The sequence below is a fragment of the Canis lupus genome, chromosome 22 (assembly GCF_048164855.1).
Source record: "Canis lupus baileyi chromosome 22, mCanLup2.hap1, whole genome shotgun sequence".
Lineage (NCBI taxonomy): Eukaryota > Metazoa > Chordata > Mammalia > Carnivora > Canidae > Canis > Canis lupus.
The window spans coordinates 17,847,251-17,873,727 of NC_132859.1; the positions used below are offsets into that span (position 1 = coordinate 17,847,251).

The following is a 26,477-nucleotide window of genomic DNA, read 5'->3' on the forward strand; positions in this document are numbered from 1 at the left end:
TGTTTCTCTGTAGAACCTTGATAATACAGATTTTGGTACTGAGAATGGTTGTAGAGGAACAGCATTTTAAGGATTAGTTCTCTGCATTGGGTTTGGGGTTTCCAAAATTGGCATGATGTTTACAGGATTTCTCTATAGAATGTGTTGGACTTTATTATTCATTGTCCTCACTTTGAACTTTAACTGAGGTTACGAAACAACAGGATATGCTCCCTTTAAACATCTGATTTAACTTAAATATAAGGAGATAGAATTAGAGAAATGTGAGATTCTAGCTAAGAATGTATTGATGATTCTTTTTCCCTGTGTAGATTATAATAGGGCATTCATAACTTACTTTAAAGTCTAAATCATTTGAAAATGCATTTAGCTTTTCTGTGAAGTCTGTGGTTCTGATTAGAACTTATATGTTTAATTATGTTGATGAAACTGCTATACTTCCAAAACATTACATGTGTCATTCCTGTTAAAGAACTTCTTAATGCCTAAAAATAATTCTGAAAATGATGATATATTGACATAGAAAGCACTCCTTTAACCTAAATCATTTTGGATAGGACTGTGATAAACATTTCAACTAAAAGCATGGTCTTTTTTTTTTTTTTTAAGGTTCTGAGTAGCATCAATTCAATTGTTCATAATCCAAGAGCTCCAGTAATAATTTATAAACAGAGCAAAGGAGGAACCCAACATTTTAATAAAGATTTTGTTCGAGATTGTGGATTTGAGCATCTTATTCCTATAGTAGAAATGTGGGCAGATCAACTGACTTCTCTAAAGGTAAGGGGTTGAATATTTTTTACATGCTTTGAAAATCTCTTGGATTCTCTGGGCTTTTTGTTTTTGTTTTTGTTTTTGTTTTTTTCCTCTGGGCTTTATTAAAGGACTAGGCTTCATTTTTTGTGTTTGTTTGTTTTAGCTGTAAAGCTTACCTTATTTATTTTTTTAAATTTATTTATTTATTTTTTTTATGATAGTCACAGAGAGAGAGAGAGAGAGAGGCAGAGACATAGGCAGAGGGAGAAGCAGGCCCCATGCACCGGGAGCCCGACGTGGGATTCGATCCCGGGTCTCCAGGATCGCACCCTGGGCCAAAGGCAGGCGCCAAACCGCTGCGCCACCCAGGGATCCCAAGCTTACCTTATTTAAAACTTGAATTTAAAACTTGTTACTTACCATATTGGTTTTAAGTACTACCTATTTGATGTTGTCATTACTATAAGCTTTGCCTCCTGTAAAGTTTTGCTAAAGACTTTTAGACCTGTTGCCATGTTGAAAATCTGGAGTGGATCTATTTTGCACTTCTAGGTCCTTTCCTGTTCTACCTTCATCTTACTCTTTTTGGTATTTCCATGCTGCAGATTTTCCTGGCCTTTTACTCCTCTTGAGATACAATGTTTTATCCTTCATTCCACTTTAATTGGGGATTTTTTCCTCTTCATATTTTAAATCATTTTCCTTCTCTCAAAACTGTCCACATCTCCATAACTGTTTTATAGAACAGTTAGTAATTCAATAACAGCCAATACTACTTTTACTTATCATGTCTATCCATGGAAGATAAACATTTCTTTGCTTTCTAGAGTTATTTTGCATTCTTTATCATGTATCTTCAGGTTTTTCAGTTTTTGTTGAGTAGTTCACTGAAAGGTGAATTGCTAAAGTCATTAATATTTAGTTTCTATTCCCTTCTTCAATCTTTAGATCTGTCTTTCTTTTCTTTTTTTTTTTTTTTGAGTGGGGACAGAAGGGGCAGAGAGAGAGAGAAAATCCTAAACAGGCTCACAACCCTGAGATCATGACCTGAGCTGAAATCAAGAGTCAGACACTAACTGAGCTACTGAGGCATCCCTGATCTTTAGATTTTTCAATAATATATATAGCACTACCTCTGTTCATGAATATGTGATTCAGTAACAGTATTTGTCAACAGAACCCTTATTGCATGAAGTATAAATGATACAGAAGATATGAGTAAGAATGTATAAGTTCTATGAGTTTTATCTTTTTTTTCTCGGATATATCCCAAGGAATCTCCTGATACATAATGTGTGCTTAATATTTGTCAAAAGAATGAAGTAGAATAACAAATTCCAAGACAGCAAAATGACGATGATGATACTGAATTTAAAAAAAATTAATGAAAACATACTGGTAATTGATGAAAGAGTCTTCATGTTCAGGCTAATTTCTCTTTCCCTTTTTATATAGGGATCAGATAGAGCTATAAAATAGAAAACATTTTAATTGAGTGATAGTGTTGTTGTCTTAATATACCTATCTTATAGGCCTGAGTCTCTCCAGTTTATATCTTAGTAGATGTTAATTATGTAAATATGGTTAATTATGTAAACCCAGTCATTGCTTGTCAGAGGGTTCTCCCAGTAGTAGGAAACAGTGCTAACCCCACTAAAAAAAAGATTTATTGAGGGGACACCTGGGTGGCTCAGTGGTTGAGTGTCTGCCTTTGGCTCAGGGCGTGATCCCAGGTGCAGAAACTGAGTTCTGCATCGGGCTCCCTGTGAGGAGCCTGCTTCTCTGTGTATGTCTCTGCCTCTCTCTGTGTCACTTATGAATAAATAAATAAAACCTTTTTAAAAAAAGATTTATTGGGGCTCCTGGATGACTCAGTTGGTTAAGTATCTGCCTTTGGCTCAGGCCATGATCCTGGAGTCCTAGGATAGAGCCCATGTCAGGCTCCCTGCTCAACGGGGAGTCTGTTTCTCTCTCTGCCCCTCCCCCTCCCCCTACTCCTTCTCTCTCTCTCTCTCTCTCTCTCTCTCTCTCTCTGTCTCTCTCACTCTCTCAAATAAATAAGATATTTTTTTAAAAAAAGATTTATTTATTTGAGAGAGAGCAAATAAGCCAATTGTGGGAGGGGCAGAAGAAGAGAATCCTCAAGCAGGATTACATAATTAACCATGGTTTACAAAATTAACATTTACTAAGATATAAACTGGAGAGACTCAAGCCTATAAGATAGGTATATTAAGACAACACTATCACTCAATTCTCTCAATCCCTGCTGAGGAGGGAGCCCAATGTGGGGTGCTCTGTCCTATGACCCATAAGATCATGACCTGAAGCAAAACCATGATCAGACACCTAACTGACTGAGCCAACCAGATGCTCCACTGTGCTAACCCCACTTTAATTCCTTGCAAGGAAGATGGGCTAGAACATGCCCTAGCCTTTCCAAGAGAAGGTAAAAGACTAGAAGAGAAAGGAGACAAAGGAAGAATCACATAAATGGATAGTTACTGATGATTTACTATGTTCAAGGCATTGGGGAGGTAGTCAGAAAAGATGAACACTGGGTGCCTGGGTGGCTCAGTCAGTTAATGTCCAACTCCTGATTTGGCTCAGGTCATGATCTCACAGTTGTGGAATAGAGCCCCTCATCAGGCTCTGTGCTCAGCACAGAGTCTGCTTCAGAGTCTATCTCCTTCCCCCTCTGCTTCTCCCCCTGCTTATGCTCACTCTCTCTCTCAAATCTTTAAAGAAAAAAAGATGAACACAAGATTCAGACTAATTGGAGAGACAAGACTTTCTAAAAAATGCAAAATAAAATTTAACATTCATGATATCATTAAAAGAAATGAATGCTATAAAAGCAGCCCATGAAAGGAGATGCCTAGGTTGCTCAGTCAGTTAAGCATCTGCCATTGGCTCAGGTCATGATCCTGGGGTCTTGGGATAAAGCCCCACATCAGGCTCCCTGCTCAGTGAGGAGTCTGCTTCTCCTATTCCCTTTGTCTCTCCCCCTACTTGTACTCTCTGTCTCCCAAATAAATAAGTAAAATCTTAAAAAAAAAAAAAAAAATAGCCCGTGATGAAGTGCCAAGTGAATGGGGTAGATGACTTGTGCTCCAGAATCTGGAAGGGGAAGAACCCCAAGATAAGCTTGACGGTGGTGGTGAGTTCTTGCTACTGTATAGTTTTTCCACTAGAAGGAGACAAGGAGAGTAAATGTTGTAATTAGAATGTTCTGAGGACCTCGGAGAGGAATTTAGTGGCCCTGCCACTGAAGTAATTCATGGATGTTAGGCAATGGTTCAGATATTTAACTATTACTGTGGAATCAGGATCCAAATTGAGAAACTGCCTAAGTTCTATATGGCCTCATATGAAAGATTTTCTATATTGTAGTAGCCCTCGAGGTTGGGACAGCCATCTTCCTAGATTAGTTTTTTTCTCAGGTTAGATTTGGCTTAAAAAAAAGAAGGCTGGGAAAGGCATGAAGGAGCTGTCTGCTTTCTTCCTTCTGTCTTTCCTACCCACCTTTCCAGGAAAGTTGAACTAGAGACTGTTGCTTTCCCAACCCAGTATGCTGCTGTACCCTGTGGCTTTCTCATTCCCCAGGGATCCAGGGGCCTGCTGTACAGAGACAGGACGTTGATTGTACATCTACATCCCCACAGCTGAGCAATGTGGAGAACATAGGAGACCCTCTTTTAGATTTTTCAGGGCTTGGTGGACTATGCTACAACCATCCTGTCACTGCCAAGTAGACCAGAACAGCTCTTTTTTCTTAACTGTATAATACTTTATTCCCAAGCAAAACTTATATTTGGGTGCTTTTTACTGAAGACCATTTCTTTATAATCGCAGCTTGTAGATGGAGCATTGGTTAATGAAGGTTTTTATGCTGCAACTTCCTGACTTCTTTTTCAAATTCCAGTGGCACTTATTGTTTAAAACATTCATTTGATACTGATGTATTGCCTTGAATTTCTGAAATACCAAACTGAATTGCTTCCTTACCAAATAAGAGGCTACAGATATCAGTATGTGAAGCCTGGGCATTCACTGGAGAATGTTAAATAAGTGGAGGACTAAAATAAGGAAAAGAACTTCCTGTACTTCTTTATGTATTTTAGGGTTGTACTAGTACAGTAACCACTAGCCATATGTAGCTTTTATTACTTAAAATGTGCTAGTCTCAACTGAGATATGCTGTAAGTTTAAAATACATACTAGATTTAGAACCATATGGAAAAAAATAATTAAAATATTGATTATGTATTAAAAAGATGATATTTGGATATGGTGGATTAAACCAAATATATGATTAAAGTTAATGTTGCCTGTTTCTTTTTGTTTTAACTGTGGCTATTCAACAATTTAAAATTACTGTGACTTAGAGTGCTACTGTAATAGTGATGTAATGGGACAGATGGTATCTATACTTGTGATGAACATAGCATAATGTATAAACTTGTCAGATCACTAGGTCATACGCCTGAAACTAATGTAACATTGTGTGTCAACCATCCTCATATTTAAAAAGTAAATACAATTACTCTTTTTTTTTCTTTTTTTTTTTCAATTACTCTTTATATTACATTTCTTTTGGACAGCAGTGTTCTAAAGGGCCAAGCACTGTGCCGTGCATATAGTAGATGCTTGGTAAATGTTTATCAATTGACCAGTCTTAGAGTTTTAATCTTCCATTAGCTTTGTCCTTTGTGCAAATCTTAAAATAGATTAGGACAACCTGTCTTGACCAAGAGAATTAAGTAGGCTGTCATGAAGATTAAGTAGAGTTAATTTAATTTAGAATCTTATAAATTAATTATTTTTTCAAATTAAAAAGCTGCCTAGAAATAAATGCTACAATGGATGAATATTGAAAACATTATCCTAAGTGAAGGAAAGCCAGTCAAAAAAGGCCACTTATTGTATAATTCCACTTCATGTGAAATGCCCAGAATAGGCAAATCCATAGAAATAGAAATTATGTTAATAGTGACCCAGGGTCTGGGGATAGAAAAGAATGGGGAATGGCAGTGAATGAGTATGGGATTTATTTGGGGGTGATAAAAATGCTCTGAAATTAAAGAATAGTGATAGTTGCACACCTCTGTAAAATGATTAAAATTACTGAATTGTACCCTTGTAAGGAATGAATTTTATATGAATTATATCTCCATAATTCTGTTATAAAATTGTTTAAGGCTAAAATATAAAGGATGAATTTGTTTTTTATACATCAGTAGTTTAAAAATAACTACTTAAATAACATATACTACTAATAAATAACATCATTACTTTAAACATCCAGATTTGAGATAACCAATATTATCATTGTTTTTTCTAAGCCCTATATTTACCTGGAGAACACACATTTAACAGACTTTTTCTAAACTAGTAATGGTATTTTTTAAAAAAGTACTGATGATGGTTTATATATATTAAACTTGCCTGGACAATTATATTATATTGACATTATTATGGAGTCTTTTTAAAAATCAATAATACCATGTTGTTTCTTTTGTTATAAAGGATTTGTATAAGTCCTTGAAAATACTATCTACAGAACTGGTGCCTTGGCATAACTTAAAAAGGCATGATGAAAATGAAGGTATTAGAGTTGAAGATCTGTTGTTTATAGTAGATACCATGTTAGAAGAAGTTGAAAATAAGGAAAAGGTAATGTTTAATACTTATGTAAATGTTCATATTTTAATGTAATCTTATCTTAAAAATTGATAGTGATACAGATAATGATATTTGTTCTATTAAGATTCTATTTCTCTTTTTAAAGTTTTTATTAAAGTTTTAGGATTATTTTAACATGTTAACTGTTTATCCCTCTCTCTTGGACAGGACAGCAATATGCCAAACTTAAAAACCTTGCAAGCTATTGTGTCTCACTTCCAAAAGTTATTTGATGTGCCTTCTTTAAATGGAGTCTATCCTCGAATGAATGAAGTTTATACTAGGCTTGGAGAAATGAACAATGCTGTGAGAAACCTCCAAGAACTCTTAGAATTAGGTGATAACTCTTTATTCTTTCTGGCCCCCATTTAAGAATTTATTCCTAATAAATCAACAAAAAGTAGGTTAAAAAATAGAAAGTAAAAATTTGAGGATAACAGAAGCATAGGGTATTTGATTTAATTTTATGATGTTGAAAATTCTCTTTTAAGATATCCTTTTATTTCTCTCTTTCAGATAGTTCATCCTCATTGTGTGTGTTAGTGAACACAGTTGGAAAATTGTGTAGGGTGATTAATGAGAACATGAATGAACAGGTTATGCAGGTATTGGGACCTGAAGACCTCCAAAGGTATTTATTTTAAAAAGTTTGCCAAAAAAAAAAAAAAGTTTGCAAAGTATCATCCAGAATGCTTGGAGTGGTGAAATTAAAGACTTTTCAAAGCTTCATAAGTTATTTACCTTTCCTGTTTGGGATAGCTTTTTAAATAACTTGACAATATAAAATAATCTCACACCTTATCAATGGAGAGAATGCCATGCATTTTCAAGATAAAAATAGATTGTAGGGCCTATAAGTTTACATAGGGTGGGTCAGAACTCAAGCATTATTGCTATAAGCCTGTTCCCAAGGAAAATTATATGTGGAGAAATTCACACCTTGTTAGCAACTTCATGTTAGTGTTCAGACTATATAAACAAGTCCTATTTTTAGTACACTACCATAGGTCACTTAACAATTGCTAATAGTATGTTTATTATTTGATTAGAAGATAAATGTTAAAGATTTTTTTTAAAGCTTGTCAACTCTAAAAACTGATTCTTTTTGAAATATGGAAACATTATAGATATACTTAAAGCAACTCTTCCACCTCCACCCTCCACCCTCAATTTTATACGCAACATAGGGGAAGAGGAGCACATAACATATACCACCTATTCATATATTCTGCAAGTTTTCTACAAAGATCCTTACCTAATCTGACACATGAATTTTCTGATACTTGATGCTTTTAAAAGGAACATATTTGTCTTTTTTCCCTTCCCACATTTAGATGACTGATACTTATTCTTAATGTTTCATAGAATATGGGATATAAAAAACAATTTTTAGAAAATGTTAAAAAGCAAGGTCTCTTAAAAATTCTCAAGTTAAGTGGAAAGCTTTCACATTAGGAGTGTTACATTAATTTGGAACACATATTTAGACTGATAATAAGTTTTTTTTTTTTTTTTTTAGAAAAGTGGTATTAGATGAACAAAGACTTCAAAAAGGAAGGATTGCAGTAAATGATTATTAAATTTATATTGAAATTAGCAGGAAATTTTCCATTTTGAAAATGTTTTATTTCAATCAGATGCAAGAACCTTAAGTTGGAAATTCAGTGTAAACTGTGCATTTTTTTTTAAAAGCATTATCAACAAATTGGAAGAACATGAGGAATTTTTCCCAGCATTTCAGGCATTTACTAATGATCTACTTGAAATCTTAGGTAAGATTATTGTTGATAGTGGTTAAATTTCAAGTTTTAAGAAGTCAGGGGGTTTGAGGGGTGAGTGTTCCATAGTCACTTTATTAGTACTTTTACCTATAGTGTTTTGGTAGAAGTGTCTAAAAACCACTAACAGTTCTGGAAACACACTCCTGACTTAAAATTAGAGTTGGTTGAGGTTGGTGTGCAAAACAGAGAAGCACATATCCTTAAAATGAGAAATGACATTACTCTGGCTAGGCCCAGTTTAACCCTGACTCTGTCATGCCTAATGAGAAATCTTCATAGAATTTATGATCTTGAAGGTATTTAGTTTTTTAGGGTTTTTTTTCCTCCCTTTTTTTTTTTTTTTTTTTTAACAGCTTACCTACTGTGGGTTTTTTTTAAATATACAAATTAAATTTCTTTCTCGGGTGATAAGTAATGTAAAGTGAGTATCTGTAGAAAGAAAGATAAATTCATAAATCTGTATAAGGGAAGAGATTTATTTGTATTCTTGGCCAGATTGAGGGTTTTGTTATTAGCATTATCTCTTAAAGGGAAAAAAAAATCTAATTTCCTTCAGAATCAGGCAAAATAGAGACCCAAGGCTCTTATTTTAAGTATGATTATATATGGCTATAAAAGTAACTTATCTTACTTTAAAAACACTTTTTAAGGTGATTTATTCACCGATGAATTTTTTTTTTCTATATAGTTCATTTGAAAGAATTTGTTTTAAAAGAATGCCTCTTTGACATAGGAAATTAAATTAGAAAAGGAGGGGAGCCTGGCTGGCTCAGTGGGGTATAGCATGCAACTCATGATCTTGGGGTTGTGAGTTCAAGCTCCACATTGGGAAGAGAGCTTACATTTAAAAATAATAATAAAATTAAATTAGAAGAGGAGGTAAGATTTAGTAGAAGATAAGGGACTAAGTAAATTAAAATTTGGTAAGAAGATAGATGAATAAATGAAATGTAAAGAAGCATCTGACTGGAATATCTAGCCTGGTAAACATAAAGGATGTTTTGTGGCAAGTTTTATGTATGCTATGGAAGCAAGGGAGACAGTGACTGAATGTACCTTTAGTCACGCTCATATGTTTGAAAGATATCATAGCAAGGAAAAATGTAATTTGAAAAGTTACAGAAGAGACTGAAATTGTAGAAATGTATTGCCTTGTATCCTAAAGACAATAAAATCAGTTTCATAGAATAATAAGATTTTACTTGCTTTGGGGTAGCAGTTAAATAGGGAAGTTCTCATCATTAATAAATATTTTAATAGGTGTGCAGGTAACACTTATTTAGAATCCTTCTATAGAAACATCCAGATATTATGACACTCAGCTTGGTTCATACAGCATCATTTACTCCTAGAAGCCATGTCTCTCTGCAGATGAATTCTGTATTTATGTCACAGTTTAAATTCTGGAGTTACAAATGACACTTAACATTGGAAAGTGAAATCTGTTTGTCAAGCATAACTATTTTTATTATTACTAGATGTCATTTTAAGCATCTAGAACTACAGTGTTGTATTGAATACCAGAAGTGGAGAAGGACTTTATTTTGTAAGTGGTGTGATTAGCAGAGATTATTCTCAAATCAGCCAAAAATCTTCTCTGCAGGGTTCGTTTATAAGGCAGATATCGAATTTTTTAGAAAACAGGTATGATTTCAGAATGGGGTTCAGGGAATAACTTGATCTCCTCATGATATAAGGTGTGAATCAAATTCTCTGTTGTAGATTTGCTTATATTTTTTTCTGATATCTTGACAATTTGTAAGTGGATCTAGACAAGTATTCTGACTGAAGTCAGGAGCTTAAATAGCATAGGCTATATGTTTAAGTTAAAGGAAAAGCAACCAAAATTCAGCTAAACATGGAGGAAGAAAGGTGAAATCTAAGGAAGCATGTTTTATATAAAGGAAAATTAGTTTCTAAACAGTGGCCTAGCAGAATAATATAGAAAAAAGTGGTAAGAATCTAAAGAAAGTGCCACTGGGGCTTGTAAGGCTGAGCCTAGATAATGAGAAAAAAGGACCTTGCTTTTCCAGTGGTCAAGAGCTTTCAGTAAATTTAACAGGGTGGTTGGAAGAAGACAGTTTTAGAAAGAGAAATCAAATTCACAAAGAATCTGGCAGAGAAGAATATGAACTAGTTTATCTGGTAAGCTGGACCAGGCTAAGCTCTACAACACATTGCATCTGAGATTTGTACTTTGAGAAGCCTCACACTTTTTATTAGGTAGATATGTTTTACCCTAAAAATGATCCTACTATAGTATTGAGAAATTTTTCCAATAGAACTGAGAGAACTATGTTCATGAGAAGAAATCATTAAGTGCTCAGATGGGGACCCAGAGGAGAGACAGCTTTTACCTAGGATTTCACCATGTAGACTCACCCATGTAATTATATAGATTTAAAGAGGTAATAACATATCATGATGTGGCCTGTAGAATCTCTTAATAAGAGCACACTGCTGATGAGATTAATATCAGAGTCAGAGGATACTTGTAGGTATATGGTAGCTTTACGAACAGATGCCCTGTGAAGCATCTGGGTCTGAATCAGTGACACTCTCATCACCACCATTGGAGAAACATTTAATGTGCATAGAAGTGCTAGTTGTTGTTGCCTTTGCATTTGAGGTTTGCCTTTGCATAGAGATTCTCATTTCATCTGAGCCTATCACTAGATAAAGCTAGTCTTGCCTTATTCTTGTTTTTCTGTTACAGAAATTGATGACTTGGATGCCATTGTACCTGCAGTAAAGAAATTAAAAATACTTTCATACTGAAAACAAATCAAATCATTGTTACTGTGTAAATTGCATTCTTAACATTATGAGTATTTTGTAGGATTGATCTTGCTTTGAGACAAGGGTTGTAAATGTATTTACTCTCAGAATTCGTCCCCTTCTTAGTATTGGTCCTTCCCATTTATATTTTTTATTCACTTTGAGATTCCTATATAGAAAACAGTTGTAAGCTAAAGTGGTAAGTTACCTTTAAGTCCTCTAATCATTCCTTAGGCAATTCTTGAGTGCTTAAAGTTTAAGATTGTTTTAAAGTATAGTGTGTGAGTAAAACAGAAACTCAGGAAGAGAAGTTGCAAATAATAGAAATGTTGCATTAAAGTTGAGGATTTAGTGACCTTTTTTGATTCTGGGAACAAGAATTGCCAGTGGCTCTCTTAAATTCAGCCAATAGGAACCTATTGCTTTCCGGGCCAGGAAATGGCACATTCTGTTAAGATACCCCTCATGGCACTTGCCCTTTCATAGCAGGAGGAAGAAAAGGAAGAAGGAAGAAATGTTTTATCATTGTGTTAGGATAGGAAATGAATTACGAGGTACTATAGCGGGGTAGGTAGTAGTCTCTCATTAAGAAAAGTATCTTTTTGCAATCTTGATGTAATATACTTTTTATAAGGACATGAAATCTTAAATAAAGTTTTTGTGAAGAATTTCCAAATATAAGTGTCCTCAGTGACTTATTTATTTATATTATGCACAAATAGTGAATTATATTTTCTTACAAGGCTGAGCCTTGATGCATTTTATTTTACATAAGAATACTTTTCTTGCTGCCTTCTGCTTATTCTCTGTTCTCAGTATTCACTCTGATTTTCTCAAGGGACCAATGTTACTGCACCCTCCTCCCTTACTGCTCTTTTGTAAATAGCAAGCTTAGGCTTTTTCTAGATTCAAAACTCTTTGTTTTGTTAAGGTGCAGTTACATTTTTAAATTCTAGCCCACAATTTGTGAAAGAATCTGTGTCTTTGAGAGATGAGTAGAAAAAGTAATTGGATATTCAATAATGTAAGCACTCTGAGTTGATTAGATTACTCCAAGAAATTGCTATGAGGCAGTTTGTGAATCTAACAGTATTTGAAAGGAAGGAATTTAATTTTAAAATGACGTTAGCTCTTAGCTTAAAACAGATTTTCAAACTCTTCCTCAGAGGCCTCAGCTTTTTTTGGAGGGTCACTGAGCAGGACAGTGCCACTAGAAGGAAGAACTGTAGGTTCCCTCTGTCAGGTCCACTTTTATCCAGTTTTAATTACTTAAAATATTAGTAAGGTACTGCAATTACTGTTTAGCTCTTTTTTAATAATTTAACTGATGTATAATTGACTAATAAGCTGTACATATTTAAAGTATACAATTTGATAAGTTTCGATACATATATACACCCATGAAACCATTACCACAATCAAACTACTAAACATACTTCATCTCTCCAAAAGTTATCTCTTTGCCATTGGTAATCCTACCCAGGCCCCTTCTGCCCCTAAGCAACAACTGATCTGTTCTAAGTCACTATAGACTTGTTTGCATTTTATGAGATCTCATAAATGGAATCATACAATTGATTTTAAAAAGTTCTTTTTTTGTGAAGCCTCTTCCACTCAGCATAATTTTGAGATTTTTGCATGTTGTTGCATTTATTAATAGTTCCTTTTTATTGCTGTGTAGTATTCCATTGTATGAGTATACCGCAATTTGTGTATCCATTCATTTATTGATGGAAATTTTAGGTCTTTTAAGTTTTTGACTACTACAAATAAAACTGTCATAAACATTAATGTTCAGGGCTTTGTATGGACATATACCTGATATCCAGTTTTTTGAAAACCGTTTCATATATTTTGTCTTTTGTTTTGGTTCTGGTTGGTACAGGTGGAAAGGTAAATTTGGTTTCCGTTACTCCATGCTGGTTAAAAGTGGAAGTTTTGAAGTATTGAGTCTGAAAATATGTAGGGTTTCTTAGGTTGTCTTTTCGTTATTTTTTTTCTAATTTTATTGCATTGTAGTCAGAGTCAGTTTTGTTTGTTTTTTTCCTTTTTCGGTATCAAGTCTTTGGAATTTGTGAGACTTTGTGACTTTTATGTGATGAAATTTACACGTTCCACAGATTAAAAAAGCCTCATCTCTGTTTGACATATACTGCTATTAAATTGTTTAAATCTACTTCATTTCTATCAATTTTTTGTCTCGTTGATTTGTTAGTTTATAAGAGATATTGAAATTTTTCTGTGGATTTGTCAAATTTGTTTTATGTATTTCAAGCCTATTTACATGTACTTATAAATTCATAGTTGATAATAGCTTCTCAACTAATAGGTCTGTTGCTACTCATGCATTTCACCTTAAATGCATTTTTGTCCTTTCTTTTAATTGATAGTTGTTGGATATTTCTTTTCCTTTTTTTTCATTTATTTACTATCTTTTTTTTTTTTTTTTACTATCTTTTTTATTATAAAATATAACACATGCTAAGAATGGTATAAGCTATAAATGTCAAGTATAATGAATGGTTATATGGTGAATGCCCTGCAACAATAAAAAAAACAGAACATGACCAGCCCTCCAAAATGCACTCTCCCCATATGTCCCTTCCCCCAAGGGGTAACCATTAGCCTGATTTGTTAGTCTCTTCCATTTTTAAAAAAAATAATTTTGCCACTTCTGTGTATACCTAAACCAGGATAATTTTTACCTGTTTTTGAACTGTATAAAAATGGTGACTCATATTCTTTTTAATATTTGTTCCTTGATTCAATATTATTTTTATACTATTGATCACTGTTGTTGTCTGTTGGTCCAGGTTGTTTTCATTGCTGTCTAGTATTCCTTTATGAATATTACACAATCCATTTGTCTGTTCTACTGGCAATTGATATTTGGACTGTTTCTTGTTCTTGGCTATTGTGAACTGCTGCTATGAACATTCTTATATATGCATCCTTGTACACTTGTGTACAAGTTTTCTAGAATCAATATCCAAGAAGTAAAATTGCTGGGCCCTGGGAAAGAAAACACATATACTACCACAGAGGTTGTATGCTGTAGAGTTAGAGGTAATATCCCACCATCAGTGTATGAGGGTTCCCCCTTTTCCACATCCTGACCAATTATTGGTAAATCAGATTTTTAATTTTTTGCCATTGTAGTGTATAGAGTTGTTATTGTGGTTGTAATGTTTATTTCTGTGATTACTAATGAAGTTAAGCATCTTTTCCTTTGTTGGCCATTTGTATTTCTTTTTTGAAGTGCTTTGTTCATTTTACAATTGGACTACGTGTCTTTTTATATTGATTTGTAAGAGTTATGTATTTTGGACATAAGCCATTTGACAGTTACATGTGTAGGAAATGTTTTTTTACTATTCTCTGTCTTCTTTCCATTTTCCTATACAGTTGACCTTGAACAGCATGGGGGTTGGGGGTGCCACCCTGCCCCCATGCAGTCACAAATCTGTATTACTTTTGACTCCTCAAAAACATAACTACTAATAGCTTCCTGTTGACCAGAAGGAAGCCTTACTGATAATGTAAGCAGTCATTTAACACATATTTAATATGTTATATATTCTCTACTTTTATGAGAAAGTAATCTAGAGAAAAAAATGTTAAAATCGTAAGAGAAAATACATTTGTAGTATTGTACTGTATTTATAAGAAAAATAATCCGCATGTAAGTGGACCCATGCAATCAAAACTCGTGTTGCTCAAAGGTCAACTCTAGTTTCTTCTTATGAACTGAAGAATTTTAGTTTAGAGATGTATGGTTTTTACCTTTATAGTTTAGTGCTCTGTGTGTCTTATGAAATTTTTACCTAGTCATTGTTGTAAAATTATTCTATGTTATCTTATAGCCGTATAGTTTTGCCTTATCACATTGAGTCTAATACACCTGGGGTCTTTTTTTTTTTTAATGCAAGTATAGTTGGCAGAGTGTTACCAGTTTCAGGTGTATGTACGGATACAACAACGCTGTCATTATTATACATTATGTATTATTATACATGTATAATATATAATATATTATTATACATTATATACTCACCACAAGTGTAGCTGCCTTCTGTCACTATACAATGTTATTACAATACCATTAATTATATTTCCTCTGCTGTACCTTTCATCCCAGTAACATATACACTCCCTAACTAGAAGCCTATACCTTCTACTCCCCTTTGCCCATTTTGCCCATCCTCCCACACCCCTGTACTCTGGCAACCACCTGCTCTCTACTTATGGATCAGTTTCTGCTTTTTTTGTCTGTTCCTTTGTTTTGTTTTTTGAGATTCCATATATAAGTGAAATCATATGGTTTTTATGTCCCTTGGCGTGAATTGTTTGACTTAGCATAATACTCTTTAGGTCCATCCATCCGTGTTGTCTCAAATGGCACAATCTCATCCGTTTTTATGGCTGAGTAATATATATTGTATATACCATATATTCTTTACTCACTTATCAGTGGACCCTTGGGTTGCTTTTTTTTTTTTTTTTTTGTTTGCTTTTAATGATTGTAAATAATGCTGTAGTAAACATGGGCATATATTTTTCAAATTAGTGTTTTCATTTTCTTTGGGCAAATACTCAGTAGTGGATTTATTGTATCACAGGGTATTCCTACTTTTAATTTTTTGAGGAATCTCGCTGTACCAATTTACATTCTCATCATCAGTGGACAGGGGTTCCCTTTTGTCCACATCCTTGCGAACATTTATTATTTCTTTTTCATACTAGCCATTCTGACAGGTATAAGATAATATCTCCTTATGGTTTGGATTTGAATTTCCCTGATAACTGATGACAGTGAGCATCTTTTTTTTTTTTTTTTAAGTAATCTCTCCCCAGTAGGGCTCCAACTCATGACCCTGAGATCAAGAGTCACATGCTCTTCTGACTGAGCCAGCCAGGTGCCCCGATGTTGAGCATCTTTTCATGTGTCTGGCAGCCTTCTGCATGTCTTCTTCAGAAAAAATGTCTATTCAGGTCCTCTACCCATTTTTAATTGGATTATTTGTTGTTTGGTATTATATATTTTGGTTTTTATATATTTTGGATATTAACTCCTTATCAGATATGTCATTTGCAAATATGTTCTCCCATTCGGTAGGTTGCCTCTTTTTTTTTTTTGTCCATAGTTTCTTTTGCTATACAAAAACTTTTTATTTATTATTTTAATTTTATTTTTTTAAAAGATTTTATTTATTTTGAGAGAGAGAAGGGCAAGGGAAGCATGAACAGGGAGAGAAGAGGGCAGACAGAGAGAGAATCCCACTGAGTACAGAGCCTGACACAGGGCTCGATCTCAGGATCCTGAAATCATGACCTGAGCCAAAATCAAGAGCGAGATGAAAAGCTTTTTATTTTGATGTACTCCCAGTAGTTTAATTGCCTTTGTTTCCCATGCCTGAAGAGACAAATCTAGGATAATGTTGCTAAGTCTAGTAACAAAAAGATTACTGCCTATATTTTCTTCCAGGACTCTTATGGATTCAGGTCTCACATTAGACTTTCAATCCATTTTGAATTTGCTTTTATGTATGGTATAAGAAAGTGGTCCAGTTTCATTCATTTTGATAGCATGTTGCTATCCAGTTTTCCCAGCACCATTTGACATTCTAGGCTTTAGTAGTGGGTTTATTGTGATTATAAGTATATTTAGAGGTCTTTTGACCATCTTTTGGTTTTTCTAATTATCATTTTTTTCTGGGCTTTTTTCCTTTATTTTGTGGGGGTTGATTTTTCTCTACCTTTTCTTCTCCACTACTGATTTAGAAGTTCAGCTCTATTGATTTTTCTATTGTTACCCCATTTTACTGATTATCTTAAAGTTGTAAATACATACTTTGTCAGTCAGGGTCCAGTCAGCAGGCAAACCATGTTACATAGGTAGCTAACAGAAGAACTGCTAACAAGAATGGTAGTTAACAATTCTTAAAACAAGAATTGCTAACTAGTGAATGGTAGTTAACTACTAAAAGATAAAAGAGGACTCTAAGAGGTACAGAATAGCAACTGCAGAAAGCAGATACTACACTCAGGGATAAAGGAGAGTAAAGAAAAGAATTGTGAAATTTAGAAAAATGCCTTTAAACTAGGCTGAGATTGGAAACTTTGAGGAGAGGTTTGGCGGCCGTAGGAGGAAGCCTACTTGTGTTAAAAAAAAAAAAAAAAAAAGAATGAAACAAAACAACCCAACTTGCTGCCAGATGCTGAACCCTAAAGGCCATAATTATGGTGGTAGAGCCCAATGACATGAGCCACGGATAAACTGTGAGGGTGCTTAGGTGACAAAGAATATCTAGCTGCCATGGAAAACAGCACACCAATAGAAACAAAGAAAAAGCCCCTTTTTCTTGCTTCTCTGGCCTTGCAGTGTTTCTCCAATGCCCTATATTGGCAAAGCCTAACATCAAGCCCCCTGACAAAGAGACAAGTCTGGTGTCCCCTGAATCATCAAAGCACAGCAAAGATGGATTAATTTGGAGCTGAGAGGTGATAAGCTAGTAACCAACACAAATTTATCATTTATTTTTAAAATCTAAAGCTAATTTTAGTTTCCTAGGTAAGATAGTGACCTAAACACTTCAACTTTCCTCTGAACCAGCCTCATGGCCTTTTTAAAATGTTAATTAATACCAGTATTTTAGTGCCACTGTGTTTTTGAATTCAGTTTTTTTTTTAAAGATTGATTTATTTATTTATTCATGATAGACATAGAGAGAGAGAGGCAGAGACACAGGCAGAGGGAGAAGCAGGCTCCATGCAGGAAGCCTGACGTGGGACTTGATCCCGGGACTCCAGGATCGCGCCCTGGGCCAAAGGCAGGTGCCAAACCGCTGAGCCACCCAGGGATCCCCCTTGAATCCAGTTTATGCACAAATTTTTGGTTGCTTGCTTGTTTATATTTTTTAAGCAGTCAAGACTTAGGTTATCATTTTGTGGGTTTCTTTGTTCCCCATTCTTTCCCATGTGGATGTTCCACTTTCTTGCTGAAATACATCTCATGCCATTTTTCTGTTTGATGTCCTTGTGTGTTTCATAATTTGAAAATTCCAATTGTATTTTATAATTTTTTGCCAGTGAACTTCTTTTAGTGGGAATTATCTGCTGCAGTGGACCCACATGTGGCCTGGATGGGCATGGCAACACTAAGGGCCAGTTTTGTGGTTACTTGGGCTTCACATGATTATAGGTTCTAACCCTATTTTCACATTCATTTCAAAGTTTGGAGGTCTCTATACTAAATCAATTGTATGTAACCTTAGACCCCATATTCCTGTAGGACAGATTAGCTGACTGCTTCCACTGATCGTTGACAACCAGTTCCTTGTCCTCATTGGCACCCACAGTGGTTTTTGGTACAAAACTTTTCAGGCTTTTTGTCCCTTACACAAGCCTTGCCCTCTGTCTAGTATATGCTCAAATTATGTTTCCTATCAACACTTAAACTCCCCTTCAACCCCTATACACTGCTTTAGACTTCCTCTTTAGACCATCACCAGGAGATTTACCTGTGTTACTTCTTAATCAGCCATGTTTAAAGTATTGTGTTTGGTATTTAATGTTTGTTTACTCTCCATCCAGTTGAACTAAGTTACTATGCCAAGTACGTGGTAGATGTGTAACAAAATTTGTTTCTGCTAAGATTTCTATTTTGAGTGACAAGTTCTCATAACAAAATTAGGGCAACTCATGCCTGTCCTGCTACTCACAATGGCACTGGAATGTTCACTAAATACATGTACCCTGAAAATGGTAAAGCATCAGAGATGTATAAGGGAATGCATCATGTACCACAACCCGAATATTAGCAACCCTAAAACTACTTCTGGTTAAGATGGCAAACAAGCAAAAACCTATCCTTCCTCTTCCAAACACGTAGAAAACCTACTTAAACCCCCTTCCCTTGGTTGGTTACTTCCCAGGAATATTGGTAGCCACTCCAGAAACAGACCCCCTTCACCCCTTATGTCTGAGAATAGGACACTTTTGACATATATATTTGGGCTAATCCCAAATTATATGGTATGTAATTCCCTACCAAAAAAAATCACCCCCGAGGTTCCAATAATTTATTAGGCATAAATACCCCATTTCTTTCTGGATTTGAACAATTAAATCCAACCAAGAGAGAGTAGTACTTGCTTTTATATATGTTTACCTCTTCCTAATACTATCCAGTCATATATTTAACTTTCACACAAAAATGTATGTATATATTTTCAAATGGCTGTTCTGACTTAAATTACAAAATATACATATGTACACATCTTAATATAAAGGTGGAAGAGTGCTCATCAACTTCTGGGCTGTCCATCTGGAGTCAGCTCATACCTGTAAGACAGTTGGTTTTGGACTTGTGTTAGTATTGAGAGTATGTTGTGGTGGCAGCATCAGGACAAGCAGCCTTGTCTAACCAGCCTTGTCTCCCAGTCCCCAGGCCTCTGTGGTACTGGGAGAGCCCATCTCTCTAAGTCAACCAGCCAGGATTAAGGCTAGAGCTTAGGTCTGTTAGAAGCCTTAGGTACAGGTGATAATGTGTCTCCCTCCTTGATAAGCAATGAAGCTGACGTGTACTGAAAAAGGAAAAGTTTTAGAGAAAGATTATGTGCAACTGTCTGAGACAATGTCTTGAGTACCAGATTAATGGAATAAAATGAAAGGGCTCACTTACCATCGTGAGAAGCCCTTAATTAGATCCTCTTTTGATAAGTCAATCAGTACCTAAACAAACACAAAAAATCAGTTTCTTTCCAAAAAATGGAAACATACTGGGACAAACGGAATGAATCATAAAAAGGGCCCCCTTAGGTTTCAGTTTTGATCAGGGGCTCTTATTCTTTTAGCTCTCAACACAGAAGCTCTCCAGAAGGACAGTATAGACATTGACCTCAGTGTACTTGGGGAAAGGTGAACTGCTCTTTGGAGTTAAACCTCAGAATTTAAAAATGTTACTGAAAGAGAAAATAGACTTGCCTTTACTTGTGAACAGATTAGTAATTTTAAGCAAGACACCACAGTTACCTCAACTATAGAAATGGGAATAATGCCACTTACATCATAGAAGTGGGCTCTTAAAATGATTATAAGAAGGTGTTTATTAAAATACAACTGCAGGGGATCCCTGGGTGGCGCAGCGGTTTGGCGCCTGCCTTTGGCCCAGGGGGCGATCCTGGAGACCCAGGATCGAATCCCACATCGGGCTCCCGGTGCATGGAGCCTGCTTCTCCCTCTCCTATGTCTCTGCCTCTCTCTCTGTGACTATCATAAATAAATAAAAATTTAAAAAAATACAACTGCAAAGTATTGTACAAATATTCTTTTTTGTCTCTCCTTGGCATCTTCCTGAAGATTCTATTTTCTCTACTTTCACTTTAAGTAAAATCCCATCGCCACAAAAATCTTGGCATAATAAGACCCAAGCTTCACACAGTGTTGTATTTATCAAAACAATACTTAATAGATGTTCAGATACTTGTGCAATGATGAATTTGGATAGATTTTCCAGTTTGTTAAAACAGTGTTCATCACATTAATTTACACATCTATTTTACTTTCAACAATATTAAAAAGATATACACACAAAACCTCCCAACGAGGATCTACCGTCCTTGAAGCCAGTTCTGGTAACAGCCAGATGATCCCATCAGAATTTCTGCAAGGTGTTCCACCAATGAACTCACCAAGAGTCCCTCTTGTACTTACTTTTCCTAGTTCCTTCCTTCTATGTGAGCCAAGTGGCCTACTGTTTTTCACTGCAACATCTAGTGACCTCTTCTTTACTTCTTCCATGGGAACAAAAAATTCAAATCTTTAAATGCAAAAAGTCAGAAAGTAAGTTTTTCGAGATTTACATATTTTAATCATTTTTGTTGAAAATCTGAAGTGTTTGATCCATTTTTCTACTTTTAAAACAGATATAGACTATTGAGGGGACCATCTAGAACAATGTTGGCTCATAGCAGATATTCAATGCATTGTTATTACAGGTAACCACTGTCCTATGCTAATCACAAGCCCTGGAAATATCAAGAGGCTGTTTGTCTCTCTGTGAAGTGCCTTGAACTACTATGCTTTGGGGTTTCTTTCTCTGAGCCTACCCTGTCTCCCTCTCTTTCAACTATCCCTTCTCACTCTCAACAGTGCTTGCTTATAAAACCGCCTTAATCCCTGTCTCTTTTGTTGTTTCTGACCAGCTAAGGACAAGGATGCTGAATATTAAGGTATATTGGAACTTCATAGAAAATAGTGGCCCTTCCCTCTTCTGCCTGTGGAGTAAGGCAGAGGAATCTTAGTCTATAGCTTTGTTGTGTACTCACAAGAGGCCACTGGAATCCTTACTTCTAGTTTTGTTTTTGTTTTGTTTTTTTTGGACGTAAGGGAACATTAGTTTCAGGTGTATAGCAAAGATTGGATTTTTGTATATATTGCAAAATGATCACCATAAGTCAACATCTATCACTATACATAGTTACAAACTTTTTTTCTTGTGATGAGAACTTTCAAGATCCACTCTCCTAGCTACTTCCAAATATGTAATATAGTATTAAATATGGTCACCATGCTGTGCATTATATCCCCATGACTTCATTTTATAAGTGGAAATTTGTTCCATTTGACTCCCTTTACCTACCTCCACCCCTCCCAGCCACCAATCTCTTCTTTTTATCCACAAGCTTGGCATCTTTTGGGTTTTTGGTGTTTTTTTGTTTTTGTTTGTTTTTGTTTTTTTTGCTTTTATGGGTTTTTTTGTTTCTTTTTAGATTCCACATATAAATAAGATTATACAGTAAGAATATTTTTCTGACTTATTTCACTTAGCATAATACCCTAAAGGTCCATCCATGTTTTTGCAAATGGCAAGATTTCATTAATTTTTATGGCTGAACAATATTCCATTGTATGTATGCCACATTTTCTTCATTCATCCATCAGTGGACGCTTAGGTTGCTTTCATTTCTTGGCTATTGTAAATAAAGTTGTAGTGAGCATGGGAGTATGTATGTGTTTCTGAATTAGTGTTTTCACTTTCCTTGGATAAATACCCAGAGATGGAGTTGCTGGATGATATGATAATTCTATTTTTAATTTTTTGATGAAACTCCATACTGTTTTCCATAATGCCTGCAACAATTTACATTCCCACCAACAGTGCACAAGTGTTCCCTTTCTCCGTATCTTCACCAACACTTGGTAATAGTCATTCTAACAGGTATGAGGTGATATCTCATTGTGGTTTTGATTTGCATTTCTCTGTTGATTAGTGATATTGAGCACCTTTTCATGTGTCTATTGGCCATCTGTATGTCTTTGGGAAAATGTCTGTTTAGGTTCTCTATCTTTAGACGTTTTTTGAATTGTTTAAATTCTTTGGATATTTTGAATATTAACCACTTATCAGAAATTTCCTCCCACTCTGTAGGTAGCCTCTTAATTTTGTTGGGCAGTTTCCTTTGCAGAAACTTTTTAGCTTGAGGGAGTTTGCACTTATTTTTGTTTTTGTTGCCTTTGCTTTTGGTGTCAAATTCAAAAAATTATCACTAAGTTCAATGTCGAGCTTATTGCCTATATTTTTTTCTAGGAGTTTTATGGTTTCAGACATTCAAGCCTCTAATCCATATTGAGTTTATTATTGTGTATAATGTAAGATCGTGGTCCAGTTTTATTCATTTAAATGTGGCTGTCCAGTTTTTCCAGCACCGTGTATTGAAGAAACAGTCCTTTCCCCATTGTATAAGTTGTCATACTGACTATTGTCATAAATTAATTGACCATAATATACGTGTGGGTTTATTTATGAACTATCTTGTTCCATTGATCTTTGTGTCTGTTTTTATGCCAAAACCATACTGCTTTGATTACTATAGATTTGTAAGAGTTTGAAATCAATTAGTATAATGCCTACAGTTTTGTTCTCAAGATTGCTTTGGGTTTTTTGTTGTTCTATACAAATTTTAGGATTTATTCTCTTTCTGTGAAAATCCCATTGGAATTTTGAAAAGATTGCATTAAATCTGTATATTGCTTTGGGAGTATGGACATTTAAACAACATTAATTCTTCCATTCCATGAACAGGAACTATCTTTCCATTTATTTGTGTTTTTAATTTTTCTCATTAATGTCTTATAGCTTTCAACATACAGATCTTTCACCTTCATGGTTAAACTTATTCCTAGGTATTATATTCTTTGATGCTACCATAAATGGGATTGTTTTCTAATTTCTCTAATAATTCATTGTTAGTGTTCAGAAATGCAACAGGTGTTTGTATATTGATTTCGAATCTTGAAGCTTTACTGAACTTGCTGATTAGTTCTAAGAGTTTATGGGTGGAGTCTTTAGGGTTTTCTATGTCATGTCATCTACAAACAATGACACTTTACTTCTTCCTTTTCAATTTGGATGCCTTTTGTTTTTTCTTGCTTAATTGCTCTAATTAGGACTTCCAGTACACGAAAAGTGGTAAGAGTAGGCATCCTTGTCTGAGTATGATGTTAGCTGTGGGCTTCACTTATGGCCTTTATTATGCTGAGGTACAGTCCCTCTATACTCATTTTGTTGATAGTTTTATCATAAATGGATGTTGAATTTTATCACATGTGTTATCTGCATCCATTGAGATGAACATGATTTTTGTTAATTTGATGTTTCACATTGATATGCAGATGGATGTTTAATCCTTGCATCCTGAGATCCCCACTTAATAATGATGTATGATCCTTTTAATATATTATTGAATTCAGGTTTCTAATCTTTTGTTGAGGATTTTTGCATCTATGTTCATACATGGTCTGTAATTTTTTCTTGTCTCCTTATTTGGTTTTGGTAATGCTGGCCTTGTATAATGAGTTTGGAAGTGTTCCCTCTCCTGTTTTTTCAAAGAGTTTGAAAGGGATTGGTATTCTCTGAGTGTTTGATATAATTCACCAGTGAAGCCATCTGGTCCTGGACTTTTTGTTGGGAGATTTTTGATTACTGATTCAGTCCTGTTCAGATTTTCTATTCATTATTCAGTCTTGGTTGTATGTTTCCAGGACTTTACCCATTTCTTCTAGCTTGTCAAATTTGTTAGTGTATAACTGTTCATTATACTCTCACGATCCTTTGTACTTCTGTGGTATTAGTTATAATATCTCCTCTTTCCTTTCTGATTTTGTTTTTTCTTGATGCGTCTAGCCTAAGGCTTGTTAATTTTATCTTTTCAAAGAACCTACTCTTAGTTTCATTGATCTTATCTATTGTCTTAGTCTCTTTTTCTATAATTTATTTCTGCTCTGTTCTTTATTTCCTTTCTTCTGTTAACTTTGGGCTTTCTTCATTCTTTTTATAGTTCCTTGAAGTGTAAACTGAGGTTGAGATTTTTATTGTTTACTGACATAAGTATTTATTGCTGTGAACTTCCCTCTTAGAACTGCTTTTGCTGCATTCCACAAATTTGGCAAGTTGTACTTCCCATTTGTCTGAAGATATTTTTGATTTCTTCTTTGACCTGCTGGTTGTTCAGTAGCATGGTGTTTAATCTTTACATACTTGTAAATTTTCTATTTTACTTCTTGTACTTGATTCCTAGTTTCATACCATTATGGTCAGAGAAGATACTTGATATAATTTCAGTTTTCTTAAGTTTATTAACACTTGTTTTGTGATCTACATATGATCTATCTAGGAGAATGTCCCATGTGCACTTGAAAAGAACATATTCTATATATCCTGCTTTTGGATGAAATGTTCTGTATCTATCTGTTAAATCCATGTGGTCTAACATGTCATTTAAAGTTGATACTTCCTTATTTATTGTCTGGATGATCTATCATTGATCTAAGTGGGGTATTAAAGTCCCCTCCTAGAATTGTATTGCTGTTGTTGCTGTATTGCTATTTTTTTCCTTTAGGTCTGTTAATATCTGATTTCTATATTTAGCTGCTCCTATGTTGGATGCAGAAATATTTGTAAATGGTATATCCTCTTATTAAATTGACTTCTTTATCATTATATAATTCCCATCTTTGTCTCTTATTACAGTCTTTGTTTTCAAGTCTATTTTGTCTGATAGAAGTATAGCTACCCCAGTTTTCTTTTAGTTTCCATCTGCTTAGAATATATTTTTCCATCCCTTTATTATCAGTTTGTGTATGAAATGAGTTACACTTTGCCTAATGAGTCTCTTATAGACCACACATAGATGGATCTTGTTTTTGTTTATGTTTTTTATCCTTTCAGCCACTCTGTGTCTTTTGAATGGAGAATTTAGTCAATTTATATTTAAAGTAACTTTGATAGTTTATATTAATAGTACTTAATGCCATTTTGTTGTTTTCTGGCTGTTTTGTGGTCCCTCTCTATTCCTTTCTTCTTTTGCTTTCTTCCATTGTCGTGTTATGACTTTGCTTAGTGGTGTGCTTAGATTACTTTCTTTTTACATTTTGTGTACCTACCTACTATAGGTTACACTGAGGCTTATATTGAACAGTCTACTTTAAGTTGATAATATCTTAAGTTTGAAAGCATTCTAAGGCTCTATATTTTACTCCTGCCCCACCACATTTTATATCTTTTTTTATATACCTTAATTAGTTACTGTGGTGATAGTTATCTTTAGTAGTTTTTTTTAACCTTCTAACTAGCTTTATATGTAATTAATCTACTACCTTTACTATATATTTACCAGTGAGACTTATGCCTTTACATGTATTCTTGCTACTAATTAGCAATCTTTCTTTTCAGCTTACAAAGTCCCTTTCATAATTCTTTTAAGGCCAGTCCAGTGGTAATAACTTCTCTCTCTCCAATTCTTTTTTTTTTTTTTTTCTCTCTCCAATTCTTAGTGACAACTTTGCCAGGTAAAGTATTCTCGTTTAGAAGTTTTTTCTTTCAGTACTTTGACTATATCATGCCAGTCCCTTCTGGCCTGCCAAGTTTCTGATGAAAACTCTGCTATCTAAAGGGTTCCCTTATATGTAACAAGTTTTTCTCTTGCTGTTTTTAAGATTCTCCCTTCAACTTTTGACATTTTAATTACAACATGTCTTAGTATGACTCACAAGAGGTTTCTGTCTCCTTATTTCTAGGTTTATTGTTAGGGTGGAAGTTGCCAAGTCTGCCCTCCAGATAACCCAACCATATATTACTGTTAAAATTTGAGAGAGAATTGCTAACAGATCAGGTTTGTCACAAAAGCCGAGTGTCAAACCTCTACCTCCTGTGTTCCCACATAGCAATTTGGAAATCCTTTTATCTTTGAGCGTAAAGTCTTTCATTTTAGGATGGTGCCTGGCATAAAGTGTTCAATAAATAGTAAATAGATTCTCTCTCTTCCATACCCTTTCTCGAAGGAACTCTTGAAGCTCTTGAAGGAACATATTAGTTCTTAGACATGGCCCAAAGAGGACTCAGTGCAACTCTTTTAAAATGCGTTATTATTGACCAAGATAAGAGGAAATAAAAATCATCAAATATATTATCTTCCC

General features: G+C 34.7%; 2 protein-coding genes across 12 annotated transcripts in view; one reads left to right on the forward strand and one right to left on the reverse strand.

The window, feature by feature from the left end:
- The window catches only part of CEP70 (centrosomal protein 70), a 119,850-nt gene that overhangs the window by 82,841 nt on the left and 10,532 nt on the right, over window positions 1-26,477 (forward strand). For 4 of the 10 annotated variants that reach the window (XM_072792553.1, XM_072792550.1, XM_072792551.1 and 1 more), the window contains 6 exons: window positions 610-780; window positions 6,286-6,432; window positions 6,610-6,778; window positions 6,958-7,072; window positions 8,134-8,213; window positions 10,939-13,191. In XM_072792553.1, coding sequence (XP_072648654.1) covers window positions 610-780; window positions 6,286-6,432; window positions 6,610-6,778; window positions 6,958-7,072; window positions 8,134-8,213; window positions 10,939-11,000 — 744 coding nt within the window. In that variant the 3' untranslated portion in view covers window positions 11,001-13,191. Of the gene's footprint in view, window positions 1-609; window positions 781-6,285; window positions 6,433-6,609; window positions 6,779-6,957; window positions 7,073-7,960; window positions 8,214-10,938; window positions 13,192-26,477 lie in introns of those variants that run through there. The other 6 variants (XR_012014878.1, XR_012014877.1, XR_012014879.1 and 3 more) reach the window with 4 other exon arrangements.
- ESYT3 (extended synaptotagmin 3) overlaps window positions 15,488-26,477 on the reverse strand; it is a 50,742-nt gene continuing 39,752 nt past the window's right edge. The window contains exons 21-23 of one of the 2 annotated variants that reach the window (XM_072792549.1): window positions 20,715-20,820; window positions 19,684-19,733; window positions 15,488-19,343 (exon numbers count right to left, since the gene is read on the reverse strand). In XM_072792549.1, the coding sequence (XP_072648650.1) occupies window positions 19,307-19,343; window positions 19,684-19,733; window positions 20,715-20,820 (193 nt within the window). In that variant the 3' untranslated portion in view covers window positions 15,488-19,306. The other variant, XM_072792548.1, reaches the window with a different exon arrangement.